This window comes from Lampris incognitus, chromosome 1, assembly GCF_029633865.1.
Source record: "Lampris incognitus isolate fLamInc1 chromosome 1, fLamInc1.hap2, whole genome shotgun sequence".
Taxonomy (NCBI): Eukaryota; Metazoa; Chordata; class Actinopteri; order Lampriformes; family Lampridae; genus Lampris; species Lampris incognitus.
This window is the reverse complement of record NC_079211.1, coordinates 20,006,538-20,031,214: the sequence shown is the minus strand read 5'-3', so window position 1 is coordinate 20,031,214 and position 24,677 is coordinate 20,006,538. Positions and strand designations below refer to the sequence as shown.

At 43.5% G+C, this 24,677-nt stretch overlaps 1 protein-coding gene across 2 annotated transcripts in view; it reads right to left on the bottom strand.

The window, feature by feature from the left end:
• Positions 1-1,950: 1,950 nt before the first annotated feature.
• pdlim7 (PDZ and LIM domain 7) overlaps positions 1,951-24,677 on the bottom strand; it is a 33,411-nt gene continuing 10,684 nt past the window's right edge. For both annotated transcript variants that reach the window (XM_056295203.1, XM_056295204.1), the window contains exons 4-11: positions 20,900-20,927; positions 19,665-19,861; positions 10,233-10,285; positions 9,621-9,861; positions 8,811-8,991; positions 8,496-8,616; positions 3,754-3,869; positions 1,951-3,343 (exon numbers count right to left, since the gene is read on the bottom strand). In XM_056295203.1, coding sequence (XP_056151178.1) covers positions 3,257-3,343; positions 3,754-3,869; positions 8,496-8,616; positions 8,811-8,991; positions 9,621-9,861; positions 10,233-10,285; positions 19,665-19,861; positions 20,900-20,927 — 1,024 coding nt within the window. In that variant the 3' untranslated portion in view covers positions 1,951-3,256. The remainder of the gene's footprint in view (positions 3,344-3,753; positions 3,870-8,495; positions 8,617-8,810; positions 8,992-9,620; positions 9,862-10,232; positions 10,286-19,664; positions 19,862-20,899; positions 20,928-24,677) is intronic.

The window sequence follows — 24,677 nt, the reverse complement described above, 5'->3', positions numbered from 1 at the left end:
TGGGTTTAGATGTTCTTATATTAAGTAGTTGGAGGCTGGGAATTATGGTGCGACAACACAGTCTCTGGCGTTAATTAGCCGGGCTAGGCTACGGGTTTAGCAACCCACCTTGCACTGCTCCTGCAGTCTGCAGACGATGACGGACGCTGGCTAGCCTGGCTGGGATGGTCTCACTCTGCAGACACTCGCACTGTCACTGGCTGCACACTCTGATCTCTCTCTGGGGGCTGGTAATCACTCTTACTGGTTCTATTATGGTCGTCGCTGGTTAGTCACTGTCTAGCGTCAGCTCAGTCGAGGTGTAGGAGTCAGGAATGTTACGTCTGATCGCTAACACGTTATGCTAAGCTAACACTGTGTGACAGTCTGTAAACCACTATAACAACTAACCCACGCTGTGCTGTGCAATGGATAACAATAGGCAGCACGCACGCATTCCTAAGTCTCTTCTCATTGGCTAACAGGGTCTCGCGTTACTTTAGTCAGACTGTCTGTCTGTCACTATATGTCAGGGAGCTGTCCCGCAACACTATGTTTACACGTGTGCGCCGGAGAGCACTCTGTCATCCTATTGGTCAACGACAAGGAACACGTCGTAAGAGACGTCAGACTAGGCGGGAAAATACAAAAGATTCTGACGCGCTCCACTTTTCGTCGGGGGGTATCGTGGGGCGTCCCAGACGCCATGCCTTCTTCGGTTATGTCACACTACATGGGGTAAAGACGCCCGTTCGTCATTCCCGACTTTCGTAATCCCCGATTTTCGTAATCGGGCCCGTCGCTGGAAATTTGTCGGCGACGTCAAAATCGGGCTGAAATCGTGCAGTCTGATCCCGGCGTTAGCGGAGACGGTGGGCACAGATTCTTTGGTGTCAACACAGCACGTTTAGAGGAGCCGTTGACGGATGTACAGTCAGATTGTGCGTTTTGAAATCACCCCAAGTCATCGTCGTTGTTGCAGTAATGTATTTTACCAGCTGTCTGGACATGCGACCTTTATCTACGGATCTCACGAAATCATAACATTCTACAAGTGTGTATGATGAATACAGTTGCCTACGAGACATCTTGGACATATAGTTCTGTATAAGTGTCAATCAGCATACATGCTGTCTTCAAAAGGTTTATAATACCACTCCGGGGTGAGGGGGAAAATGCTACACTTCACAACTGTACATTTTTAGTGTCATTCATTACTATTCAGTGTCAAGAATGTGCGTTTTTGTTTTTTTTTTCGTGTGTGAGCGCATGTTTGTGTGCGCCTAAACCTACTTGTCACTGACTGAGTTCAGTTTTCTTTTTGAACTGAGAATATTAGACTTATGTACCTGTGAATGGTTTTCTATTTCGTTTCTTTGATTCAATGTTCCTTGCCTTTCTGCAAGTCAAAAATGCTGTATTTATAACATGCCACAGCGCTTATGCAATTGTATAATTACTTTTTTTTTGTTCTCTAACTTTTTGAGTTCCTTAATGTCAATGTAAATTGTTGTCAAAACTTTTTGTGGCGATGGAAAAACTTCTGCTTAGGGAGATTTTCTGTACTTTTTGGACAATGACATGGATTTGTGGGTAGAATTTTGGAAATTCGTTTCTAAGTGCTTTCAAGTATTTACTTGGCCTTATGTATATATATCTATCTATGAAATTTCAGAAAGGTTATGTATAGTAATTCAACCTGAATTTGGTGTAAATAAATTATATATTGTTAAATCAAGGACTGTAATCTTTATTTTAAGAATTCAATTTCTGCTTCCTGCACGGTTTTTATTTTTAAAAAAACCATGAAAAAGAAATTTCATGGATTATTGCTCCAGTATGCCAAATTTTATTAATCAGTACCACTCTTAAATTGAGGCTTAGCCTAATCCTTTCAATAACAAAAACATGTCGAATGCTTATTTAAACATGGTTTGGGTCAGTCACAACAGGGACAGTCATAATGTGAGAACGCTGATGTAAATCAAAAGGGTTTATTGTGTAACTGGTTCTAACAGCATTGCTCCTATGTATATAAATTTCACACACTTACCAGCAACATCTATAACACATACATACTGTTCAGTAGGGTCTCTGTTACAGTTGCAAAGCCGTCAGTGTAAAGCTTTGTATTTTTTTTTTAGAAAGGCACTTAAAACATCCTACTGTGATACAAAAGCGTCATAAAAAAACTCATCCTCATATAGGCGTTAATGACAGAACAGAATGTAACATCAAAATACTTTTGAAAATTAAAATGATACACATACAAAAAGTGTTTTATCACAAGTTCTCTCTGCTCCTCCAATTAGTTTGTTTGCATTCAAAAAGGATTTACAGGTACTTCAGGAGAATAATGTTCAAAACATTATTGTGACACAGGCGATGCAAATTGGTTGGCTTGTTTTTCATAGTGTTTTTCACATATCGAAATGCCTTATATATTTTTTACATCAAAATATGAAACATCACCAACCAATTGCTTCAGTGGAATGTGAAATATATGACAGATTATTTCAACGCCCCCCCCCTCCCCTCCCCCGGTGAGTGCTTCCAAAAATAACATTACTGATGAGGCAGATGCTGCAATTTTCCAAAACCCAATGTTGCAGATGAGGCACTTCATGCTTCTGTGGAGTGTTTCAGGACACCCTTTTCTACTTGACTGGACCCCAATTACTTTAACAGGTACTGCAGCAAGAGCCAATAAGCAGGCCAGGGTCCCAAATAGGGGTTTAAGTGTACCAGGGTAGAGTCAGATCATTACAGTGATGCGCTCGGCGATAATGGACGAAATGGTGCATTCAACTTGGAGGATGCTCACAACAAATGGAACAAAAATTACGTCAACAGGGTCGTAATGATATTCTACTGTAGCGACAAGTACGCGCAAACCTAGATTAAACTCAAGTGACATCTAGTATGCTCAATAAAATTACAATAGCCACAAAAAAAAAATTGCTATTAATCAGGACTTGGAAATGACTCTGTGGCCAGTTCCATTTCCAACACTGTGCTTTAGTGGAGACTCGGTAACAGGGCGGCTGCCCAAACAGCACAGCAAAGTGACAGCGTGTCAAACTGGTGTCACGTCTCAAATACATAGACAAAAGCAATTGAGAAATAAAGGACAGGATGCATTAGGGACAGTGTAACTAGACGTGCGGCGTGAAAAGGGGAGGAAGATGAAGTGTGTGCCATAGGGGAGGGTAAAGAGGAAGGTGAGCGGAGTGAAGTGTTCCCTCCTTCTGAAGAGAAAGCTTTCTCCATCTGTCTCTCACACTGGAGCGAAGGCATGGCCTTTGCACAGGGGCTTATCCTTCTTGGAGTAGAACGTCTTCCCCTCCAGGTTGATTTGGCAGAGCTTTAGAGATGAAAGGAGAGAAGAAAGAGGGAGAAATAGAGATAGAGAAAAGAGAGAGAGATGAAGGGAATGGGAGATTGGGAAGAGGGGAGAGAGTGCATATCAGACCTTATGATTGCCCAAGTGTATGACCACAGGTTTACATGGAGCAGCTGGTACACGTTATTTATTTGACTTCATTCGCTTTCATTATCCTCCACAGGGAGAGCGAGTGAGTGAGAGAGAGATAAGGAGAGGAGACAGAGGGAGGGGGTCAGACAGACGGACAGAAAAATTCTCTAGGTGCAAACACTGAAGCAGGTCTTTCTAATGGCATTGAGCCGGGACAGTCAGAAGACACATGGCACGGATGGAGCTGGAGAGGGATGGAGACGGGCCCATGGAGAGCCATATCAATCAAAATGACTTACAGCACAGACGAAGCATGTGTCATGCCAGCTGTAGCCCAAGGCCTCCAGGAACCGGTCCCCTGCATCAATCTTGAAGTCACAGCCGTGGCACTTTGTACCAAACATCTTGTCATAGTCTGGAAAGAGAAAGGCGAGAAAGAAGGGATGACACAATGAGTGGGGGTAGGGTGGGGTGGTGTTGGCGGGTTGAGAAGAGGTAGCAGAGACGACGGTAGGACCTGAGGTAAACCATAAACTTCAGCAATACGGCTTCCAACTGCAAGATCTCCGTCTGGTCTGGAGAATCATCAATGGCACAGAGAAAAGAGAATTACATTAGCGTGTTCCCTGAGTGTAAGGGAGGGATTAGGATAAGGGGAAATTGCTCCAGATACTTAACTGGATTGTACCAGCTTTTTCATTACAGGGACTTGGGGTAAAGTGTCAAGCTATAATGCTGCTACTCAAGAGTGAGTGGGCGAGAGCTGCACAATCCCTGAAAGATGCTGATGCTGCAGAATGTTTATCAACGCTAAGGGCATTATTCAGAGTATGCGTACTCAGGTCCTCGCTTCTCTGATAAAACAGCAATCCACTTCAGAGGCGCAGAAGTGAGAGAGAAGCACACTGATCCGTTAAATCATTTACAGTGCAATAGAACGGCAACACACTATTCAGAAAAGCTAATATCGAAACATATGAAGTAAACGGGAACTACTGTAAAAAAAGATTACAAGCGGATGAAAACATCCCGCATCCTGATGAATTGTGGGAGGCTCACGAGATTCATGACGCAGGCCTAACCAAACCCTACAGCAATAACGCCGCTACGCATTGTTTTACAGATCGTTTGATTAAAAAAAACAAATGGAACGCACCAAAACCATAAAACAAAAAAACGTTACTGCTGTTACTGTTACACAGCTGAGGGAGCGGCTTGCAGGGTGCAGTAATTTTATCAGAACACGCACTCACAAGACTGCTATGTTTTACACTGCATTTTGGGGGTTTTGCTCCACATCACATCATTGTAGCTTGCACTTTACAGAAATGGTCCACTGTGACTGGTTTTGTAAAAACACTACCTATAGAAATAAACTACTCATTCAAAGTAAAGAAGGTGGTAGTAAAGAGAGGTTAATCCATCCATTATCCAAACCGCTTATCCTGCTGTCAGGGTGGCGGGGATGCTGGAGCCCATCCCAGCAGTCACTGGGCGGCAGGCGGGGAGACGCCCTGGACAGGCCGCTGGGCCATCACAGATCCTCATCATGTAATAACGCTGAGAAAAGACGACTTTTTGGTGAATGATTTCTGTAAATAACTTGCCGCTACTTGACAAGGCAACCGTGTGTGTTAATTCCTTAAGGCTACAATACACACCCCATCAAGATAGAGTCAGGTCCATACTTTTGAGCTGATTTGTATTCAGTCCTTGCTTATTTGGTGTACACAGAAACAAAATTTGAAGCATGCCTAAAGAATGCATATGTGTTAGTCAATTCCTTTGGCTTCTTTATCCTTTTTGTTGGTAGGGTGATGGGGTGCTACGGACTTTCAACCCTTTTTTTTTTAATGCATTTGTGCTAAGGCATTGCCTTTAAATGACATGTATCTTTGATTTCGTTTATATTTACGGCTCCCGCTTACAAAGACTTAAACAGTATGTTGCACTTTGGGACCAGTCATTATGGATAAATGCACAATATGCTTTGTAATTTCTAAAGTGATGTATGCTGCTCTACATATTTGCTTGTAAGAAATTACAGATCAGAATTCATCCATCCATCCATTATCCAAGCTGCTTATCCTACTCAGGGTCGCGGGGATGCTGGAACCTATCCCAGCAGTCATTGGGTGGCAGGCGGGGAGACACCCTGGACAGGCCGCCAGGCCATCACAGGGCCGACACATTCACACCTAGGGACAATTTAGTATGGCCGATTCTTCTGACCTACAGGTCTTCGGACTGTGGGAGGAAACCGGAGCACCTGGAGGAAACCCACACAAACACAGGGAGAACATGCAAACTCCACACAGAGGACGACCTGGGATGACCCCCAAGGTTGGACAACCCCAGGGTTCGAAACCAGGATCTTACTGCTGTGAGGCAACCATGCTAACAACTGTGCCGCCACCAGATCAGAATCAAGAGATCTCATTTCAAATAAAAACGAGTTTGTTAATGACACCCCCTTCATTACCAAAAAGCTGCTCATTGTAATGATCATTCCATCTGAACTTTTTGCCAACAGTCATCATGGCTGTACCTGCATGACATCCACATTTCTAAGTTGATGAAATGCTTGCCTTCTTTTCTATTTTTTTACTAACCGATTCCTGTACTCTTAGCATCCTGATGGCTACGTGCAACCAGAGCTATGAATTTTAGAAACTCTGCAACAAAATGGAAACCGTACTGGGTGTATTTGAGGCTTGAGATGTTCCCACAACATCCCTGACACCCTGTCAGGCTGTGTGACACCTGCTGGCAACCCATTATCTGGAGTAAAACTGGGGGAATGTCAGCTGTCTGACCCAGCTCTGCAAATCATCGTTCAAAGACGGCACAGCTCAATAAAAAACTGGGTGTAGAGTGTTTCTAAAGGCAGCACATTTAAACCATTTCTGTTTCTTCGGTACCCTCTGTGTGCCCTTGGCATTGACAAACACTTATCAATGCCACTATACAGCATGGCACATCCTGATTGCTTAGTTGTGGAGAGTAGTCAAATTGCGTCAAATGCCATTATGATTGTTTAAGGACCCATCCACCGTGCTGCACAGCAACAACGTCATTCAGTTCCTTCAAGTTTTTGAGACAACATTTCTCATTACAGCTACGGCATAAATTAAATTATGTTTCCTTTATTGATCCCCTTGGGGAAACTCAGTTACTGCAAATTAACCCATCCTAGCTGTGATCTGTGTAGCTAGGAGCAGTGGGCTGCCGCCTTCATGCTGCGCCCGGGGACAAACTCTAGTTCTTCTCTCCATAGCCTTGGTCAGGGGCACAGACAGGAGTAGAAACCCCAACATGCACGTTTCTTTTCATGGTGGGGGAAACCGCAGCACCCGGAGAAAACCCACCGCAGACACGGGGAGAACATGCAAACTCCACACTGAGGACGACCTGGGATGACTCCCAAGGTTGGACAACCCCAGGATTCGAACCCAGGACCTTCTTGCTGTGAGGCGACAGCGCTAACCACTGGGCCACCGTGCCACCCCATATAGTTTACTAAGGAGATAACGCTAGCCCTTATTTGACCTCACAAAACCATAAAGGGGTACTGGACAAATAGGGGGGGTTCCTTTGTGTAAGGAAAGGAGCCACTTTGGTTGAGTTGACTTTGGCCTAGCTAACACCGGTCATTCTGCATAAGCAGCAAGTCAGAGACAAATACCTTTTTATTCGTCATGGCTCTGATTTAGCCGTGTATTCAGAAATGTGAAATTGGATATAATACAAGGGCAACTACACTTAACTATGCTTTTTTTTTTTTACATTTGTTTCCTCATTACAAAGTTCATTGATATACATTCATTGAGTGCTTGAGAACTGCAAATCTGCCTACCTGCTTTGCTATCCTCTTGATAGATCTACTTTTTTTTTCTTTTTTTTTTAACTCATTGTCATAATGATGAGAATACACTGTGTCGCGAAATAGTTTGTTATGGCAATAAATGGATGAAAACCAAATCTATCTATCTATATTGAAATTAGTGATTGAGAATCAATGATGTACTTAACTGTGTTCGTGGAAAGAAAAATAAAACTTCAATGGGACCAGTTTTGCATACACCCAGTGTAGACAGCAGCACTGACTGAAACAAGAGTGCATTTGTTACGAGACAGACGAACAACTAAAAAGTCAGTTTTGGTGAGGAGCTGGGTCAGAATCAATTTAAAATCCAAACATGGATTTACCTGGAATGATAGATTACTAAAACTTTTGCAAGAGGCCCCGTGTACAGCACCAGTCAGAACAAGCGAGCTCGAGTCGGGGCCCTTGTGTGGAAACAAGCCTTTGAGTGCACTACTGTATTATGCAAAGCTAGCTTATACCGTCACGCCGAACAGATCCAGCATACTAAAACATCATCGTAAACTAAATAAATAGTGCACACACTGATGTAAAAAAGCTACCGTTCCTCTTGGCACACAACAGTAAGTTAATGAAAGGAAGTTATTCATCAGCAAGAAGGTTTGTTTCATTTAAATCTTTTTTCCCCCCTTTTCCTCTCCAATTGTATTCAGCCAATTACCCCACTCTTCCGAGCCATCCCGGTCACTGCTCCACCCCCTCTGCCGATCCAGGGGGGGCTGCAGACTACCACATGCCTCCGCCAGTACATGTGGAGTCGCCAGCCGCTTCTTTTCAACTGACAGTGAGGAGTTTCGCCACGGGGACGTAGCACGTGGAAGGATCACGCTATTCCCCCAGTTCCCCCTCCCCCCTGAACAGGTGCCCCGACCAACCAGAGGAGGCACTAGTGCAGCGATCAGGACACATACCCACATCCGGCTTCCCACCTGCAGACATGGCCAGTTGTGTCTGTAGGGACCCCCGACCAAGCCGGAGGTAACACGGGGATTCGAACCGGCAATCCCCATGTTGGTAGGCAACAGAATAGACCACCACGCCACCTGGATGCCCCCTTAAACATTTTCAATAGTTGATCTAAAAAGAAAGAGCGGGATTGCTGGTTCAAGTGTACAGTTTCAGACACATTACAGACTGCAGTCTCCCATCACTCACCTTTCTCACAGTAGGGCTCACCCTCCTCCATGTAAAAGGCTTGGTTCCTGATGGGAGTCTTGCATGCAGCACACTTGAAACACTGAACATGGTAGGTCATCTTCAAGGCATGCATGATTTCCTAGGAGGGGGAGGAAACCTTGTAAACTGTTTGGCTTCAATGAACACAAGTCCCGGATGCTGCCTGTGGGGGTTTTACGAGTCTGGGAAAAAGCAGCTGAAATTGCTCAATTCAATGATAACATTTCGGTAAACATATTTCCCATAAAAGGGGAAGTCAACTGGGGTTTCTGGTTGGTGTTTTGGTGCTCTCACCCCTGTGATCTTCTTTTTGCATTTGGCGCAGTTGGGGGCATAGCGATTGTCATAACACTTGGTGCAGAAGACAGAGCCTCTTTCCTCAAAGAAGCCTCCCTCATCCAGCACCACCTTACACTGGGAACATGTGAACTCCTCTGGGTGCCAAGAACGCCCCAGCGCCACCAGGTACCGGCCCCTAGAAAGCAGAGAGAGAGAGAGAGAGAGAGAGAAAACAACACATGGAAAGCATGATTGAGATTTTCTACATGGTTTTCTACTTCAGCCAGAAAAAAAACAAGGCCAGCTATAATGGAAATGTCAGATCCGACAAAGGCACACATGACTAACAGTACACAGCCAAAGTGCATTGGTTGCTTTGTGGATTGTAAACAAAAATCGAAGACACTCCGAGGAGACATCTACAGCCATCTATTAGTGACCTGGTAATCACCATTTGTTGGAAAACAATACCTCCCCTCACCTTCTTGTGTGGCTATAAAAGAAATTGTTTTTTTCCCCCTCAAACAGCTGCCTTTCACAATGATGGATATTTGTAAAACAGATCTGAGCAATTTGATAGTTAAGGATAACGCAGCACTACGCTCATCCCCAAAAAGGACAGGGCATCTCCAAATTGTCTCTACTATGTAAATTTGCAGGCACCACACTGGTCGTGACATTTCTAAATTCAAACTTCTTCACTTCAAATGACCTGAGACACATCTGCAGGTGGTTCCAAGGGAGTACACAAAGAAAAGTATTTCATAGATACTTTGATAAATTAAGGTGTGAGAGTCAACATGTAGGGGGTGATTGCAGCCTCACCTGATGATTTTTTTACAGGCGCCACATAAAGGGGTCCTTCCACTGTCTTCAGGTGCCTGCTGCGCTGCCTGCAAGATAGAGCTGCGGTTCTGCATAGGGGTGGGCTGGGCTGGCTGCTGGTGCTGGGTCATGACTGTAGTAGTCTTGTCTGGACGATAGCGGTCTGCAAAAGTAGCATCGGTAACCCATGGAGGTCGACAGGAAGGACCTGAAGTGGCTGCTCCTGCGGAGGTCTTCGAGTCTGGATCATAGAATGGTTTTCCAACAAGACTGTGTCAGACTTATACAAGCCCTTAACAGACACTTTGAACAGAACTGTATTTAAGATTGTCATAGTTAATTTCCTTACATCCTTACATCCATGTATTTATTATGTACTCTTCTTTATTACAATGGCCATCATATTTCAAAATTGATATAATAACAATAATAAGAGTTAGTATAGCGCTTCTCATCTGGGGAGACAGATCTCCTACAATGATGATTATTCTCACAAGACTGAATTATTTTCTTTGCCCGCTGTTTGATTTATCCAACAGGACAAAACTGCATGCTTCTCAGGCTCCAATTAGTTTGTTCTGTCTTGCAGATCAGCAGAGGCAAGAAACTCACCATCAGGTTTATCTGCTGCCGGGCCCTTGGCAGGCGAGGGAGTTGGCTCAAGGCTGAAATGAGACATGGACTCATTAGAAAAAGGTACACACACAGCTCAGTAAATATGGTGACTACTCAGTAAATATGGCAACTACCCAAGTTCCCCTCCATGCTTCTGGTGGGTACTAGCAGTCATTTCTATCTCTTTTGTGGATGCCAGTTAAATTTTATGTACGTCATCATCATCATCATCATCAAATAGATGATAGCGTTGTTGTCCTTGATGCAACCAGTATCGAACAGTGCAGTAACGCAAAGCAGTGTTGTGCAAGACAAAGTCAGGTGTATTCTGGGCACCTGATAGCTCAACAGTTTGGATTAAAAAACATTTAAAAAAAAAAAAGGCACAACTTGGGCCTATCCAGCAGCTTGTTTCATTTAATGGCCATTTTGCATAATTACACACAAAACAATTCAAGAAGTCAGCTGTGGAATACCTAATGAATAACAGATATTTTTAACATGGGTATTGTGTTGTTATGCAGATGTTTTTCCTCTGCAAAAACACGGCAAGCTACCGCGCTAATGAGGGAAACCTGAATAACTCCATGACTGCCTGTCATCACTGAGAGGCTAAGCCTTACCTCGGAGAGAGGGCAACTAATGAAACGTGCGATACTGTCAGATTTGGATGCGGCGGAGGTTCTTCAGTTTAACTCTGCGTGTTCAAATCTTTTGATTAAAATGGGTGTTGCAGCATGTCAGACTTCGGCGACAGACGATAAACACAAGAGGGATCGCTAAACTCAACTCAGTTTTCAAACCACGACATACAAATCACAATAACGTCAAGTGTAAGATCCTGAGACGTTTCATCTTTCGGGGGTGGGGGTGGGGGGGTGAGCGCCTTAAGGGCCCCATCATGTTTGCATCATCTACAACATAGTGAAGGCGGCTGATGAAACAATTTCTCATTTGGAGAGGAAAAGAACAAAAAAGGCATGTTGGCATCCATATCAGACGGCACCCGCTGCTCAATCTGACTTTATCAGGATTATGGCTGTTTATCAGGGAAAGAATGACAAATACCACTTTCTTGTTAACAGCAAAAGCCTGTTGCAGCACAGTCTGGGTCAGGAAGAGTTACATGCTCACACCCGAGAGCCGTCTTCTCAGTTGACAGAAGGAATCAATTGGTCATCAATAATTCCTGAAACATTCAAACTGGCCACCTCTCAGTTACCAGATCATATTTTCCCAGTTTGCTTCTGCCAACCTAATGCATGTTTTTCTCTTGATGTAAAGTGCAAAAGTGAGGGGGTGTCCGGGTAGCATAGCGGCCTAGTCCGTTGCCTACCAACACGGGGATCACCAGTTCGAATCCCTATGTTACATCCGGCTTGGTCAGGCGTCCCTACAGACACAACTGGTCGTGTCTGCAGGTGGGAAGCCAGCTGTGGTTGTGTCCTGGTCACTGCACTAATGCCTCCTCTGGTCGGTCAGGGTGCCTGTTCGGGGGGGAGGGGGAACTGGGGGGGGGATAGCACGATCCTCCCACGTGCTACGTCCCCCTGGTGAAACTCCTCACTGTCAGGTGAAAAGAAGCAGCTGGCGACTCCACACGTATCGGAGTAGGCATGTGGTAGTCTGCAGCCCTCCCCGGATCGGCAGAGGGGGTGGAGCAGCGACCAGGATGGCTCGGAAAATAGGGTAATTGGCCAAGTACAATTGGGGAGGAAAATAAATAAATAAATAAAAGTGCAAAAGTTAAATGTTCTCTAAATGATGTATATAATTATTTGGATGGCTTCTGGATCATTTGCGGGTGTGTGAAATCGTTTTTTTGGTTTTTGTTTTTTTTGTTGTTTTTTTGTGCAAAGCTTCTGAAAATGTGGTCACGTTGTGACGCGTTTCAGTTATTCCAAGTTCTCAGCTCATCCATCCCAGTGAACTTGGTAAGGGATATGAGAAAATGATGGCGCACTTTTAAAATGCATGCAAAGTGCATTATTCTTATTATTAATGTTTTGATACACAGCCTGCCTTTATCACATAGCGATACAAGAAGGTTCAATTCATATCCAGCATACAAATGAGCAGCTGTGCATGGTCATGTCAGCAATGCTGCACATGCCTCATAAGATCAGGTATGCAGTTTTTTGTTGCCTACTTAATAAGTGCCAAAAAGGCAGAAAAAAAACTACTCCTTTATATAATTTCCCCTCCATAGAAAAGGTAGCTTTCGTTTTGGGATTCATCCGATTAGACATGCAGAATGTATTAGATCTTCTCCTGGACTGCCAACTCGTCATGGTGGAGAAGCTTGTGTGTACCAAAGATCCCAGGAGCTAAGCCGTCCAGAGCTTGGCTCCTGGTAGGGTCAACCCAAGGCGGATAGGTCAAGCGGGAGGTTCCAGATGAAGCACGAGCCAACAAAGACCTCAATGGCAGAACTGGTGGAAGATGTCTCCAGGTCACAACAGCAGTGAAAGTGGATGAAGGCTGCAACAGAGGGTGGTCCCCAATCATCTTGGTTCTCCATGCTATTGGACTCCGGGCACCCCCTGCCAAGGACCGTGTGGTGGCTGCAGGCGCATCAGCCACTCCACGTAAAAAGTCGTCACGTGCAGGTGCCCTCCCATTATGTGGCTCAGGATCGGCCTCTACACCCACCTGAGTGACTGCCAGTGATGATTAGGAGATACATCCTTCAGTCCTGTTGTTCTCCACCTTTTTTTACTTGCAACTCACCAAAATTAATCAACAGCTCTTCCTGATTCACTGATATGCGCGTTAATGTACTCAACAGTGAGTTGTTTTTCTTACTTCTTTTTTTTTTAAAATCTGTCACTTTTCAGGCACTTCCCTTGATTAAAAACTAGGAGTCAGATATATTGATTGTTTCACAAGGAAAGGCCATTTTATCACCAACACACAAAAGTTTGGTGGAGACCTTTGGCATGGTGAAGACCTCTCTTTTTCAATATTCATAAATAAAAGTATAACTCACAATCCTGCGGGTAGCGGTGTGTGTGTGTGTGTGTGTGTGTGTGTTGGGGGGGGGGGGGGTTGGAGACCTGACCCGCCGGTTAAGTGCCTCTCCTCTCCTCACCTCAAATTCAAAGTCTGGACCAAACACATTAAAATGTGAACACTGAATCTTTTACATGTCATTTTCTGGTGTGGAAGAAAAAAAAGAGGACAGACACAGAAAAGCAGAAAGAGTCAAAAGAAGTTGTTTTTTCAGATTTTTTTCTTTTTTTTGTGTATATTTCCAGTGACAGCAGAAACAAGACAAAAGTACAGCATTATCCTCCCTTTCTTTGCTAATGATTTGGCCACAAGATGAGGGGGCTCAGCAATGAAACCAGTGAAAGATGAAGAACTGAAAACAGTGAAGAGGGCCAGCGGGAGAGAGTGGAAAAAAAGAAGAGAGTGAGAGAAAGAAAGGGAGCGACAGAGAGAACTTACAGATCAAGGAGGGATATGTAGTACTACACAATCAAAGCTGAATAAAGAACAGATTGGTGCTTCCCACTGCTCCGGCCTTGGTAAGCTCTTACACAAAGCACAATGCAACATGGGAAACAGGGCTATAGACACAAGGTGTTCCACAAAGTGTTGACAACAGGCTCAGTACGCAAGGTTCCACTTAGGACTTTGTCATTTAGAATGTATAACTTCTATTTCTGTTTTGTTTTTGTTTTTTTATACATTTTCTAATTTTATCCCGAAACTTCCTTTTACATTCCACTCGTCCCTCCTCCGTTTCTAGAGGGTGAATTTACTAATCGCCGTCGGATAGTTGGCTATCGTCGTCGTCTTTGTCATTTAGTCGTCATGGTGTGGCTAATCGCTAGTAGGCTCTGCATCCCGTGGCATCTAGGCAACGCTCAGGATTTGATATTGAGGGCACGGGCAGACCTGTCGTGATGCCAATCCCTCAGACGGGCGTAGCGAGGACTCTGAATCTCGGTGAGGAACTTTTCCCTAACCACACACACACACAGAGATGGAGATGGAGATGGGCAGGAAGGAAACAAATCGGGGGAGACAGGATAAGATGTGGAGTAGCAGGAGAAAGAAACACATGGAGAATGTGGGTAAAGGAAAGTTGTGGAGCAAAAAAAAAAACTTTTTTTTTTTAAAAACAGATCAAACAGCATAGAGAGAACAAGGCTCAGAACGGCATGACATGAAAAAGCGAGCAGCCTTAAACCAATGTAGTTGAAAGTCAACGTTATTAACCAATGAAGCTGAAAGAACGGTGCAGTTAAAAGTCACCTTCATTAAACCAATGAAGCAGAAAGACGTCTACTTGTGATGCCGTGAAGCAGATATGCTTGTACTAAATGGCAAAATAAAGTAGAATTCACTCCAAACATGCTCATGTTCAACGGAGCTAAACTCAAAAAGCTATACGGATAAACAACAGCTTTAATGGTTGACGATCTTTTTCCCCCCCCAAATGATTGCTGAACTGAAGCCTCCACACGCGTGCACAAGCACAAGACAACTGCTTGCAATTAGAGCGGATCGAGAGCAAGAATCAAATCACGGCACTGGCACACTCAGACTTTACCTGGCCCTCTTCATATTTTCATCATCTGGGTCCTGCACTGAGAGATCCAAGAGAAAGACGCATCAGCGTACTTCACCGACTCACATAAAGATGCCCATATGCTTGTTTTCACAACGGTGCCGACGTGTTACCATACCAGTGGTACTCACAACCATATAAAACATAACCTTTTCAACTCCAAGTGAGTTTCCAGTGTTTGTCAGCTATAGACATTTGTGCTTTTTCTCATCAGTACACCGACAACATTCACAGAAAGTTTAAGTACACTTGGCAAGTGTATAGTGTAATGTCACTGGAATGTTAATAACTGTGAAGAAGACTGCTACCAACCCACGGATGAGTTTAACAGCTCTCTTAACGCCCGAGGAAAACATGGCTTTTATCCATCTTTACTGTCACTGTCTCATGATTACTGTGATCATCACATCAGCTCCTACGGCGGCCCAGGGTTTGGTCCCCGACTTACTGAAGTCGGTGCCTGTGAGCTGGGCCAGTATGCGGAAGGAGCGGGACTGGGTGGTGCCAGTGCGAGGCTGCCAGTCCTGAGTGTCCTCAATCAGTCTCTTCTTGCTGCGGTCATTAGGGATGAACAAGGGCAAATTCTCCGCCCTCAGGCCATGCCTGTACGCACGCACGCACGCGCACACACACACACACACACACACACACACACACACACACACATATATATATATATATATATACACACACACACACACACACACGCACACACACACAGTATACAGAAGGGCAGAGGCCCAGTTAGCCCGATCCCCATCAGGAGACTACTCTTACTGCAGCTGAGCTACTCAGGTGACCTTGCCAAGGCCAACAAGAACAGATCATGCAGTGATTATGGAGATTACTTAATATTACAGTCACATCCCGTGCAAGCTAATGCATGCTCATTATTGGAATTTCTCACGGGCTTGTTGTAAACATCCACGTGGACATGATTTCATTAGAGGTGATACGTATACTGTACATTGTTCTCATTAAATCAATGTGAGAGAAACTGTCAGACTTTAGTGCAAGCCCTTGCGTTTTGGAAGTTGCAAATGCAATGTTGACAGCTTAAAAAGCATCTTGGGAAACAGCATCTCGCTTCAAAACATGGTTGTCATGAGGCAATGACTGATCAACTGAAGCAAGTATTTACCAAAACAGTTCATGAAGAGGATAAAAGATTAAATGTTTTCTAATGATTACAAATTACTTCACTATTTTAAGACTTTTCCCCTCACCCTCATCTTAATCCCATCTTTTAACCCTATTGACTAATCTGGCCAAGGGTGTCAACACCGTTTGTTCTGCAAGATTTACAAATCAATAACTATCATCTGTGGCAAGATCATAAAAGCCTAGCAAGTGGACAGGCCAACCTGCATGCAACTAACCCTTACTTGGACATAGGGTACATCTCATCATAGTAAGTCTCTTCACCCCTGTGGAATAGACCGCAATTAAGATCCAAAGTATAGACATGTTGGGCAGGGAACATGAATAAAGGACAGATACAGAAGATTTTTTTTAAAAAAAAGCAATAGAATAGTGAAAGTAGAGGACACTTTTTTTGGATAAACACTTTAAAAAAGGAGTCATGAAATATATCAGATTTGGCTTGGGGCCCACACTCAATTTCCTAAACTGTCTGAAACAGAAAGGATGGTGGGGATTAACCGATCTTTGGAGAATAGTTGCATAGGTTCTAATTGTGGAGCGAAGCTGCGTACAGAGGAATACTAATTTGCCCACAAGCATCCATCTATTAGCAGGTGTAGGAAATAGAAGAGTTTTACTGACTTGTCAAGATTTTCCATCTGCAGAGTTGATGGGAGAGGGAAGAGAGAAAAGGGAGAGAGAGATCGAGAAAGAGAATGAGGGTCAGAGTTCAGCATTAAGAACAAGAGAAAGCAAATGTGTCAAAATATGACAGTAGTTGTGCTCAACAGGAGAGTTTTTTTTTTGTAGAATAACTGTAAACATGCTGTACGTGACAAAGGAGACAGGCTGTTATTGTCGACAAGCTCTGCAGGAAAAAAGACGACATTGTGAGTTTGTGAAATGCTCTCTATTCTTTTTGGATTGACACTCTGACCCAAAAATGACGTGGTGGGTTCAGCAAAGCCCCCGCCATTCTGCTCTCTCATGCAAAACAAACCCACTCAAAGTTATGTCAATGGCCATGATATTTGCCATCAGGTGGCTGCGCCAATTTGTGCGTGTCCCAAAATGGTCAAATATTTCCAATTTCTGCTCTAATATCCAGTCAATAATGGTAAATTCTGTTGTCGTGATGCATCATGATGTCGACATAAGCTCTGGATAAACAACATCTAGCCAGACCAGTTCCAGTACAAGCCTACACTCATTGGATGCCCTCCGTGTGCCAGACTACATTATTCACAAAGTTCAGAGCCAAACAGTGGCGCCTTTAGCTGGGATTTAATTCACCATTTCTTTTGTTATTTTCCCCCCTTTTTCTCCCCAATTGTACCCGTCCAACTACCCCACTCTTCCAAGCCGTCCCAGTCACTGCTCCACCCCCTCTGCCATCCGGGGAGGGCTGCAGACTACCACATGCCTCCTCCGATACATGTGGTGTCACCAGCTGCTTCTTTTCACCTGACAGTAATGCGATTCGCCAGGGGGACATAGCGTGTGGGAGGATCACGCTATTACCCCCAGTTCCCCCTCTGAACAGGTGCCCCGACTGACCAGAGGAGGCGCTAGTGTAGCGACCAGGACACATACCCACATCCGGCTTACTACGCGCGGACACAGCCAATTGTGTCTGTAGGGACGCCTGACCAAGCCGGAGGTAACACGGGGATTCAAACCGGCAATCCCATGTTGGTAAGCAACAGAGTAGACCGCTACGCTACCCGGACGCCCTTAATTCACCATTCTAACTGGCATCTATTTTTTTCGAATATGGCTGGAAACGATCACAGTTGCCCCAGACGGAATAACGTCCCATCCATGTGAGGCATCTCTAAGTAAGGCGGAGGAGTAATCCTGCACCGCTGCGGTACAAGCACTTTGAGAACTCAGCAGGTTTTAATGGGAGAAAACTAAAGTGATGCTAAATACAGCAACAGACAACATCTAGTCAATGCCAAAAGTCAGATACCCCCCCTCCCCTCCCCAAGTACAGAATTCAAACTGCCCTCCATTAAAAGACCACTGTGCCCACCACAAGGAGACACTAAAAGCTGACTCTTTATGCTACACTGCTCCTCTTTGGTCAACTTGAAAATGGGTTTTCAATCCGCTACTTAGACACTCGCAATACGTTTGTATGTAATTTTCCATCTGCAGTGGTTTTAAATGACATTAAAATGACTGTTTTGGAGTGATAAATTACAACGTTCAGTCACAACTGTGAATTTTGTCTCATGTTGCGCAAGCTAGATTTTTAGACCTCTTCAAAACACAATTTCAGCTTACACTTCAGTTCTAAACCTAAATACAAAAACCAAGAGATCAGAAGCCAAATGAATCCTAGAGTTTTCAACTTCATTAATATTGCATTTTCCCCACCACAGTGGATGGAGTGTTAGTGGAATAATAATGATCTATAAAGTCAATAAGACATGTTTCTTTTTTGGGGGGATTTAGTCCATCAAACTAATTTCATGCATTCATTTCAAATGATACTCTTATGACCTCTCTGAAAGGTAGGCAGAAGTCAGGGTCCTCAGAGGAGTTTCTGTTGAGCGAGATAATCGTCTTTCGCCAATCTCACTCCATTTATGACAAAAGAACACGCATTATACGACATGCTGTACATTAGCCACTGTTAGTGTATTTACAGCTCCATAACAACTTGATTATCTTGTTGATGTGCTTTGCCACGACATTATTAACAGGTCAAAGATAATAGTTAAAACGCATGCCATGGTGCATTTCAAATCATTGGTGGCAAATGGATTAATAAAAATCACCTCAATACAGGGCTGTACGATATGATCAAAATCTCATATCACGATATAGGTCATTTGTATCACGATAACGATACATATCACGATTATCACATTTTCTGTAATTTCAACAAATAAATAGTTTATATACTATAATGACCACATGGAAAGGCCTATTTTTTATTACATACTCGACAAAAAAAACCTACTCATATTTGATTATTTTTCTCCTTTTATTTATAACCTAGAACCAAATTGACATGATGCTTGCGTAAGTGGTAAAAGAGACTAGTGGTGTTTGAGTCTGTTGTGGGGACCGGTATGCGGCATATTTTGCAAAGTACAGTTTTCTGGTCCGTGTCAGACTTTTCATACCCAAACCACGTCCATACAATAGAAGTACAAGCTCCTCGTTTTGTCCTGGCTGGTCGGAGTCCTTCTGTTCAGTATTACCCCGTTCTGCGTTACGTTCACTGTCCTCCATGTTTGTTTGTATTGCCTTCATGCAAATTTCCTGCCCGCATCCGTGCTGTGCAAAGAGCGGAAAGGGTCGTCCAAATGACGAAAAATATTGCCGTAAAGAGTGTGATTTGCAACACAACGAAATAAACGACAGAGCTTAATATGAAACAATAGACGTTTTCTATCGTCACACAAAATATATGGCGTCATATCGTACAGCCCTACCGCAATAGGTAAGTAGTTATCACACACACATGCCATAATTTTCGCCATATTTGTTGTTCACATCCTCAGGAAATTAGCCATGCCCCCCCCTCTTTATTTTATGACATTTCAGTATTTTGGGGGGGTAAATTGTTGATTTTCCAAAATAACTTTGTTTAGAAATCTTCAAGTGAGGCCTTATCTGATGACCCATGTACCTTGACAACTACATGTCACATTCGGCTTGCAAAAGGGATTGTTTTTCATTTGTCCACCTACCCATTGTGTGACTGCTGCATACTGGCAGGGCTCTGTGAGCGTTGAGTGTTAAGTTTAGGTGAGTAGGCCACAGGCTTAATAACAGGACCTGAGTTGGCACTATCACCAGCAGCTGCAAATGGCCTCGCCATCTTGTTAATGGCCGTGCTGGGGGCAAAGGAGTACTTTGGCTGAACTGAGGCTGGGGCAAGCGAATCCTATAAGGGTGTGAAAGAGGGAGAGTAGCACAGCACACAACATGCAGTTAGAGATTTTATATACACACACACACACACACACACACACACACACACACACACACACACACACAAAGTAAATGTTCTTTCTGCGGTTGCACAATCCCAGGTGTCATGATGAGACATCAGACAGCAAGATTTAATCGTTTTTCTATAACAAATCATTACTTTCTTCTGCAAGTCTGGGTCTTTGAAAGCCAGCTGATGTTTGTCTGCATGGAGGAAGTGCTTAAGAAATAAGAACAGACTCTGTCGCCTTAGCAAATATTTCCTCTGGCAGTCGCCCAACAATAATCTCCTGCTGCTGTTGAAATATGCTCATGTACTAAGTTTTAAGTGTTACATTTGATGACAAGCTTCACTCTAGAGAAACGTCTCAGTGAGTGTTGAGTGTGGACTGCAGAAGATACAGCCACTCAAACGGGACTCTTCCACCTTCAGTAAATGAGCTCCAGCTCATTTACTGACAGTGTGCATGCAGCACAGTGCAATAAATGATGCCATCACAGCATTCAAACTGCAATGAATACAACTTTTAGCTTTCCCGTGTTCCCACTGGTGACACTTAATGAATTACTATTACTCTTAAAATCAGGGATTGTGCAAGGTATGAAATAACACCACAAACCTCCAACAGCAACATTCACAAAAACTATTTGCATAGCAATTGACTGATGCCTTGGTAATGCATGCCACGCAAACAACCAAGTGGGAGCCTAAGAGGTGACAGAACTGGTAGGAGTTTGAATAAAATGTGACATAATACATTGTTGGGACCCACTGCAAACAGAGTTTAAAGGGAATGCCCAATTGCATCATCTGTCACTATAGTCCAACAGGACACCATGGAAGAACACAGAAGTACTTCCTTCAGAGCAGTACATGTGAAGGCCAAAAAAAAAAAATTGGGGGTCTAACAGAACTGTTGATCACATTGCCAAAGCATCCAGGTCTTTGCACAAAAAGTGAGATTAATGCTACACATATATACAGTCTTACCTTCTGGTCGCCACCTGCGTGGAAAGCTCTGGGGAAAAAAAGTCAGGAAACAGCAATTGAGAAGTTAAATTTAACAAAGCTATACACACAACAAAACCACACACACACACACACACACACACACACACACGCCAAAATTCACATTGTTACAACATGAGGTTACAGCAATACAACCCTCTCCTATTTCAAAGCACAGTCACATAATACATTAGAAATACAACTGTCCAGAGTAGACACAATACGTGCTTGTTGGCTCAACTGGAAATTTATAGGATGTACACTGCCAACATCTTATTTCACATGAAGAAAAACAATACAGCACATCTTGCTCCAATTTGCCTGAAATTATGTGACACTGGTGTGTTTTTTGTCTTGGGTTATGACTTTGGTTTGTTCTGTGGACATACTACAGACAGGGTATCATTATAATCACTCTTTTTCACATTCATCACATCACAAACAGGCACTGTGCTACCTTGGCTTAATGAAGAACAGTGTCATTGATCACACAAAGTTAAATGCAAACAACTATGTTGTGCACCTCGAAACTCCAATTTCAAAGATGCCATTACTCAGTGTTACTCTTGTTCACTGAAGCAAAAAAATTTTTTTCAAAAAATGCTCATTATTTTCATGATTTTACGGTTTATAAATAAGGAAGCCCTGGGTCACTATGCCAACGGCACTAGTCCCACTGCGCCATAATGTGAACCATTTCCTTCTCCTGCCCTGCTTTTACATCTTCACAAAAAGCCACAGCTGGGTTAAGGCAATAATAAATCACACCAGCATTCACACTTATTGTGTGAGGGCCAGGGGTTAGTCTCTCTCTCTCCCTCCCCCCTCCCCTCTCCCTCTTTCTCTCTCTGCTAACAATGGATATTGTTGGGTTCCGGTGTCTAAAGGAAGTGAATACCTCCTCATCACGGCCTGGTCAACCACTGATAGAACAGCATGGTAATTAAATTCAACAGTGTCGTATAGATATGAAGAGAGGGAGGGAGGGGAAGTGAAAAGGAGGCAGAACGATATCCGTGTGTGTGTGTGTGTGTGTGTGTGTGTGTGTGTGTGTGTGTGTGTGTCACCTCAGGGAACCATAAGTTAAGCCAGTGTGACATTCGCTGTACTTCAAATAAACAAACTTTGACATGGCAGGTTCAAGTAAGGGATTCAAGTCTATCTTTTTTTTTAATACGACGCTGAATGAAGAATAATCAAGACGGCACTCCTACGTGCTACATTTCTCTAAGCAAATTGGACCAAAGTGGAAAAAGCAGAGGGAGAAGTCACGGCTTCTGGGAATAGCTAGCTTGGTTTATTAGGACGGCATCTGACCTACGCTGAAACCTAAAACGCATGGCCTTTATGCAATCATTTCCCCTGCATTTCAAAGGTATCTTATTCTAGCTGATATGTTGCAGTCAACGATCTCAACAGAAATCTCCCTAGAAATCCTGGTCAAGGTTACAAAGATCATAACCATGTCAAAACCATACTTCCCAGGCGGGCCACTGGCAGAGGGACATCGAAACATGAGCCTCTCCGTCTCCTTCCACATTAAAAGACAAAGGGTGGAGCTCTTCCCTTCATTGTAAGCCGATACTTTTCCTTTTTTTTCCCCCTGCAATTTCATTTTCCTGTGAAAGTCTACGAAAGTCTGAAGCTCTCACATAAATAAGTGAAAATCAGAACCGAATGAAACCAGGCGCTAAAGCAAACAATAAACCAGCTCCTGCCGCTTATGGGGCCGTTCTCTCTCAAAACAAAAGAAGTGATGAACGGCTTTCTAGACGAGGAGGAAATAGACAACAGCTTTTCCTCTTGTTTGGGCACGAGTGTTTCTTCAAAAACACAAATTGAGAACTTGTCTTCCACCACCACAATAGGGGAGGGCTGGATGAAGTGAGGAGGACGAGGCTTCATGTGAAGAGTGTCATGGGCAAACAAGAAGAGGAATGTGGACTTGTTTACAGCAGCTGGTCTCCTCCAGGAGAAGAGAAATAAAAAGGGAGGGAAACCACTGAGACCCGTCTATTGTTAAGTAAACATGCTGCCTTGTGAAGACTTGTCAAGCCAATTACGCCTCTCCCTTGGATGATTAAAAGAAAAAAATATATATATATATAAAAATCAACTGACAAAATAAATGGACTTTTGGAATAATGTGTTTAAAAAAAACTTAATTAGAACTCAAAAGGGAATTTGATTGGGCACACTTTGACTCGACTGCGATTTATGGATGTCAGCTCTCAAGATATTCAAGTCTCATCGATGACCTTTGACATTTTCTCTCCTCCATTTCCCCAATTACAAAAATCTAAAGTAGAGGGGGTGTATTTATATATCAGAATTGCACAAGGGGGTTAAGGCACACTGTCAGACTTGAGGTGTTGCAGCGATTTCCGTTTTACATCTAAAACCAAACCTGGGAGGAAATAGCTACGATTTACTTATACATGAACAATTGCAATGCAATTGTGATGAAAGTTGATTATGGGATTTTTTTTTTTTAATTTGCATGAAGAAACACACACACACACACACACACACACACACACACACACACACACACACACACACACACACACACAAACACCCCTAAGGAGTGGAAGCAAGGGCTCTGGATCACTAACTAGATAAACAGTGGACCTATTTAACAAAAGCCATCAAGTTTCAAGTTCAGTTTTCACTGAAGTGAAGCATAAGATGCAATTGAAATGCACTTTGTTTTTCTTTTAAACAACTGGGGAGAAGCACCAACACTAATGCACTTGCATACCTCACTTATACATTTTTGCACAAAACACCTGCAATATAAGCATATTGTAGAAACTGACTGTTGTCTAAGAGTCCATGACCCATATAGCTACACTAAAGCAACTGTATTTGTAAATGAAAACAGGCTACACCTAAAACAATTGTGTTATTTATCACTGCCTGATCCTCAGCCAGGCCCAGAAGATGAATGGCTAAATTCCATTCAGACATCAGAGCCTGGTGACAGGGAGGAGTTTGTCTGGTTCACACGCAAAACAACCAGCGAGCTGCCATCCCCGTCCATCTCTCAGAGAACATGATGCAACACTTCTCATTTCTTTTCTCAGAAACCACAATGCCATGGAGTCTCTGAATCTCCCTACTAATTTTCCCCGTCTCCATCGCTCCCCTCTCTCCCTGGCTGCGTGCCTCACTCTCTGACACTTAGCCTATCCTGAGAATGTACAAGTCCTTTACCAACTCTGGCCAGCATTGCACACATTCCTTCCCCTTGGGTATTTAGGTTACTGCTTATTATGTAGCTTTTTTCTGCAGGAAATACATAAATAAATGTCGTGTCAGCAATCCGTTATTGCAGTCATGGAAAACGTGGACCGCTGTGCAAGGTATGGGATGAGCTAAGGAATATGCACCAAATCTCTGGACACAGGATTAAGCTCTGTTGTTGCCATTGCGTTTATCAGGATAGTCAACAAAAGAAAAAAAAAAAGATCTGTGACAAAGTGTTTGCCAAGTAGATTTATTATAACTCCACCATGGAGCTTATTGATGGGTATTAAGATGGGGAAGTAATAGCAGCCATGTGCTACAGCTGAACTGTCAATCCCGCTGCTTATTTGAGCGTTACAAAATCAAATGAGCCGCATGACAGCACAAAAGTCTATCATCAGTGCCTCACATTTTCTACCTAATGCAACAGCCAATACCCTCTCATTTTCTATAAACTTGTGCATCCTATAAAAGTTCCATTCTCCCTTGCAGGCAGGGTGGAAAACCCTTT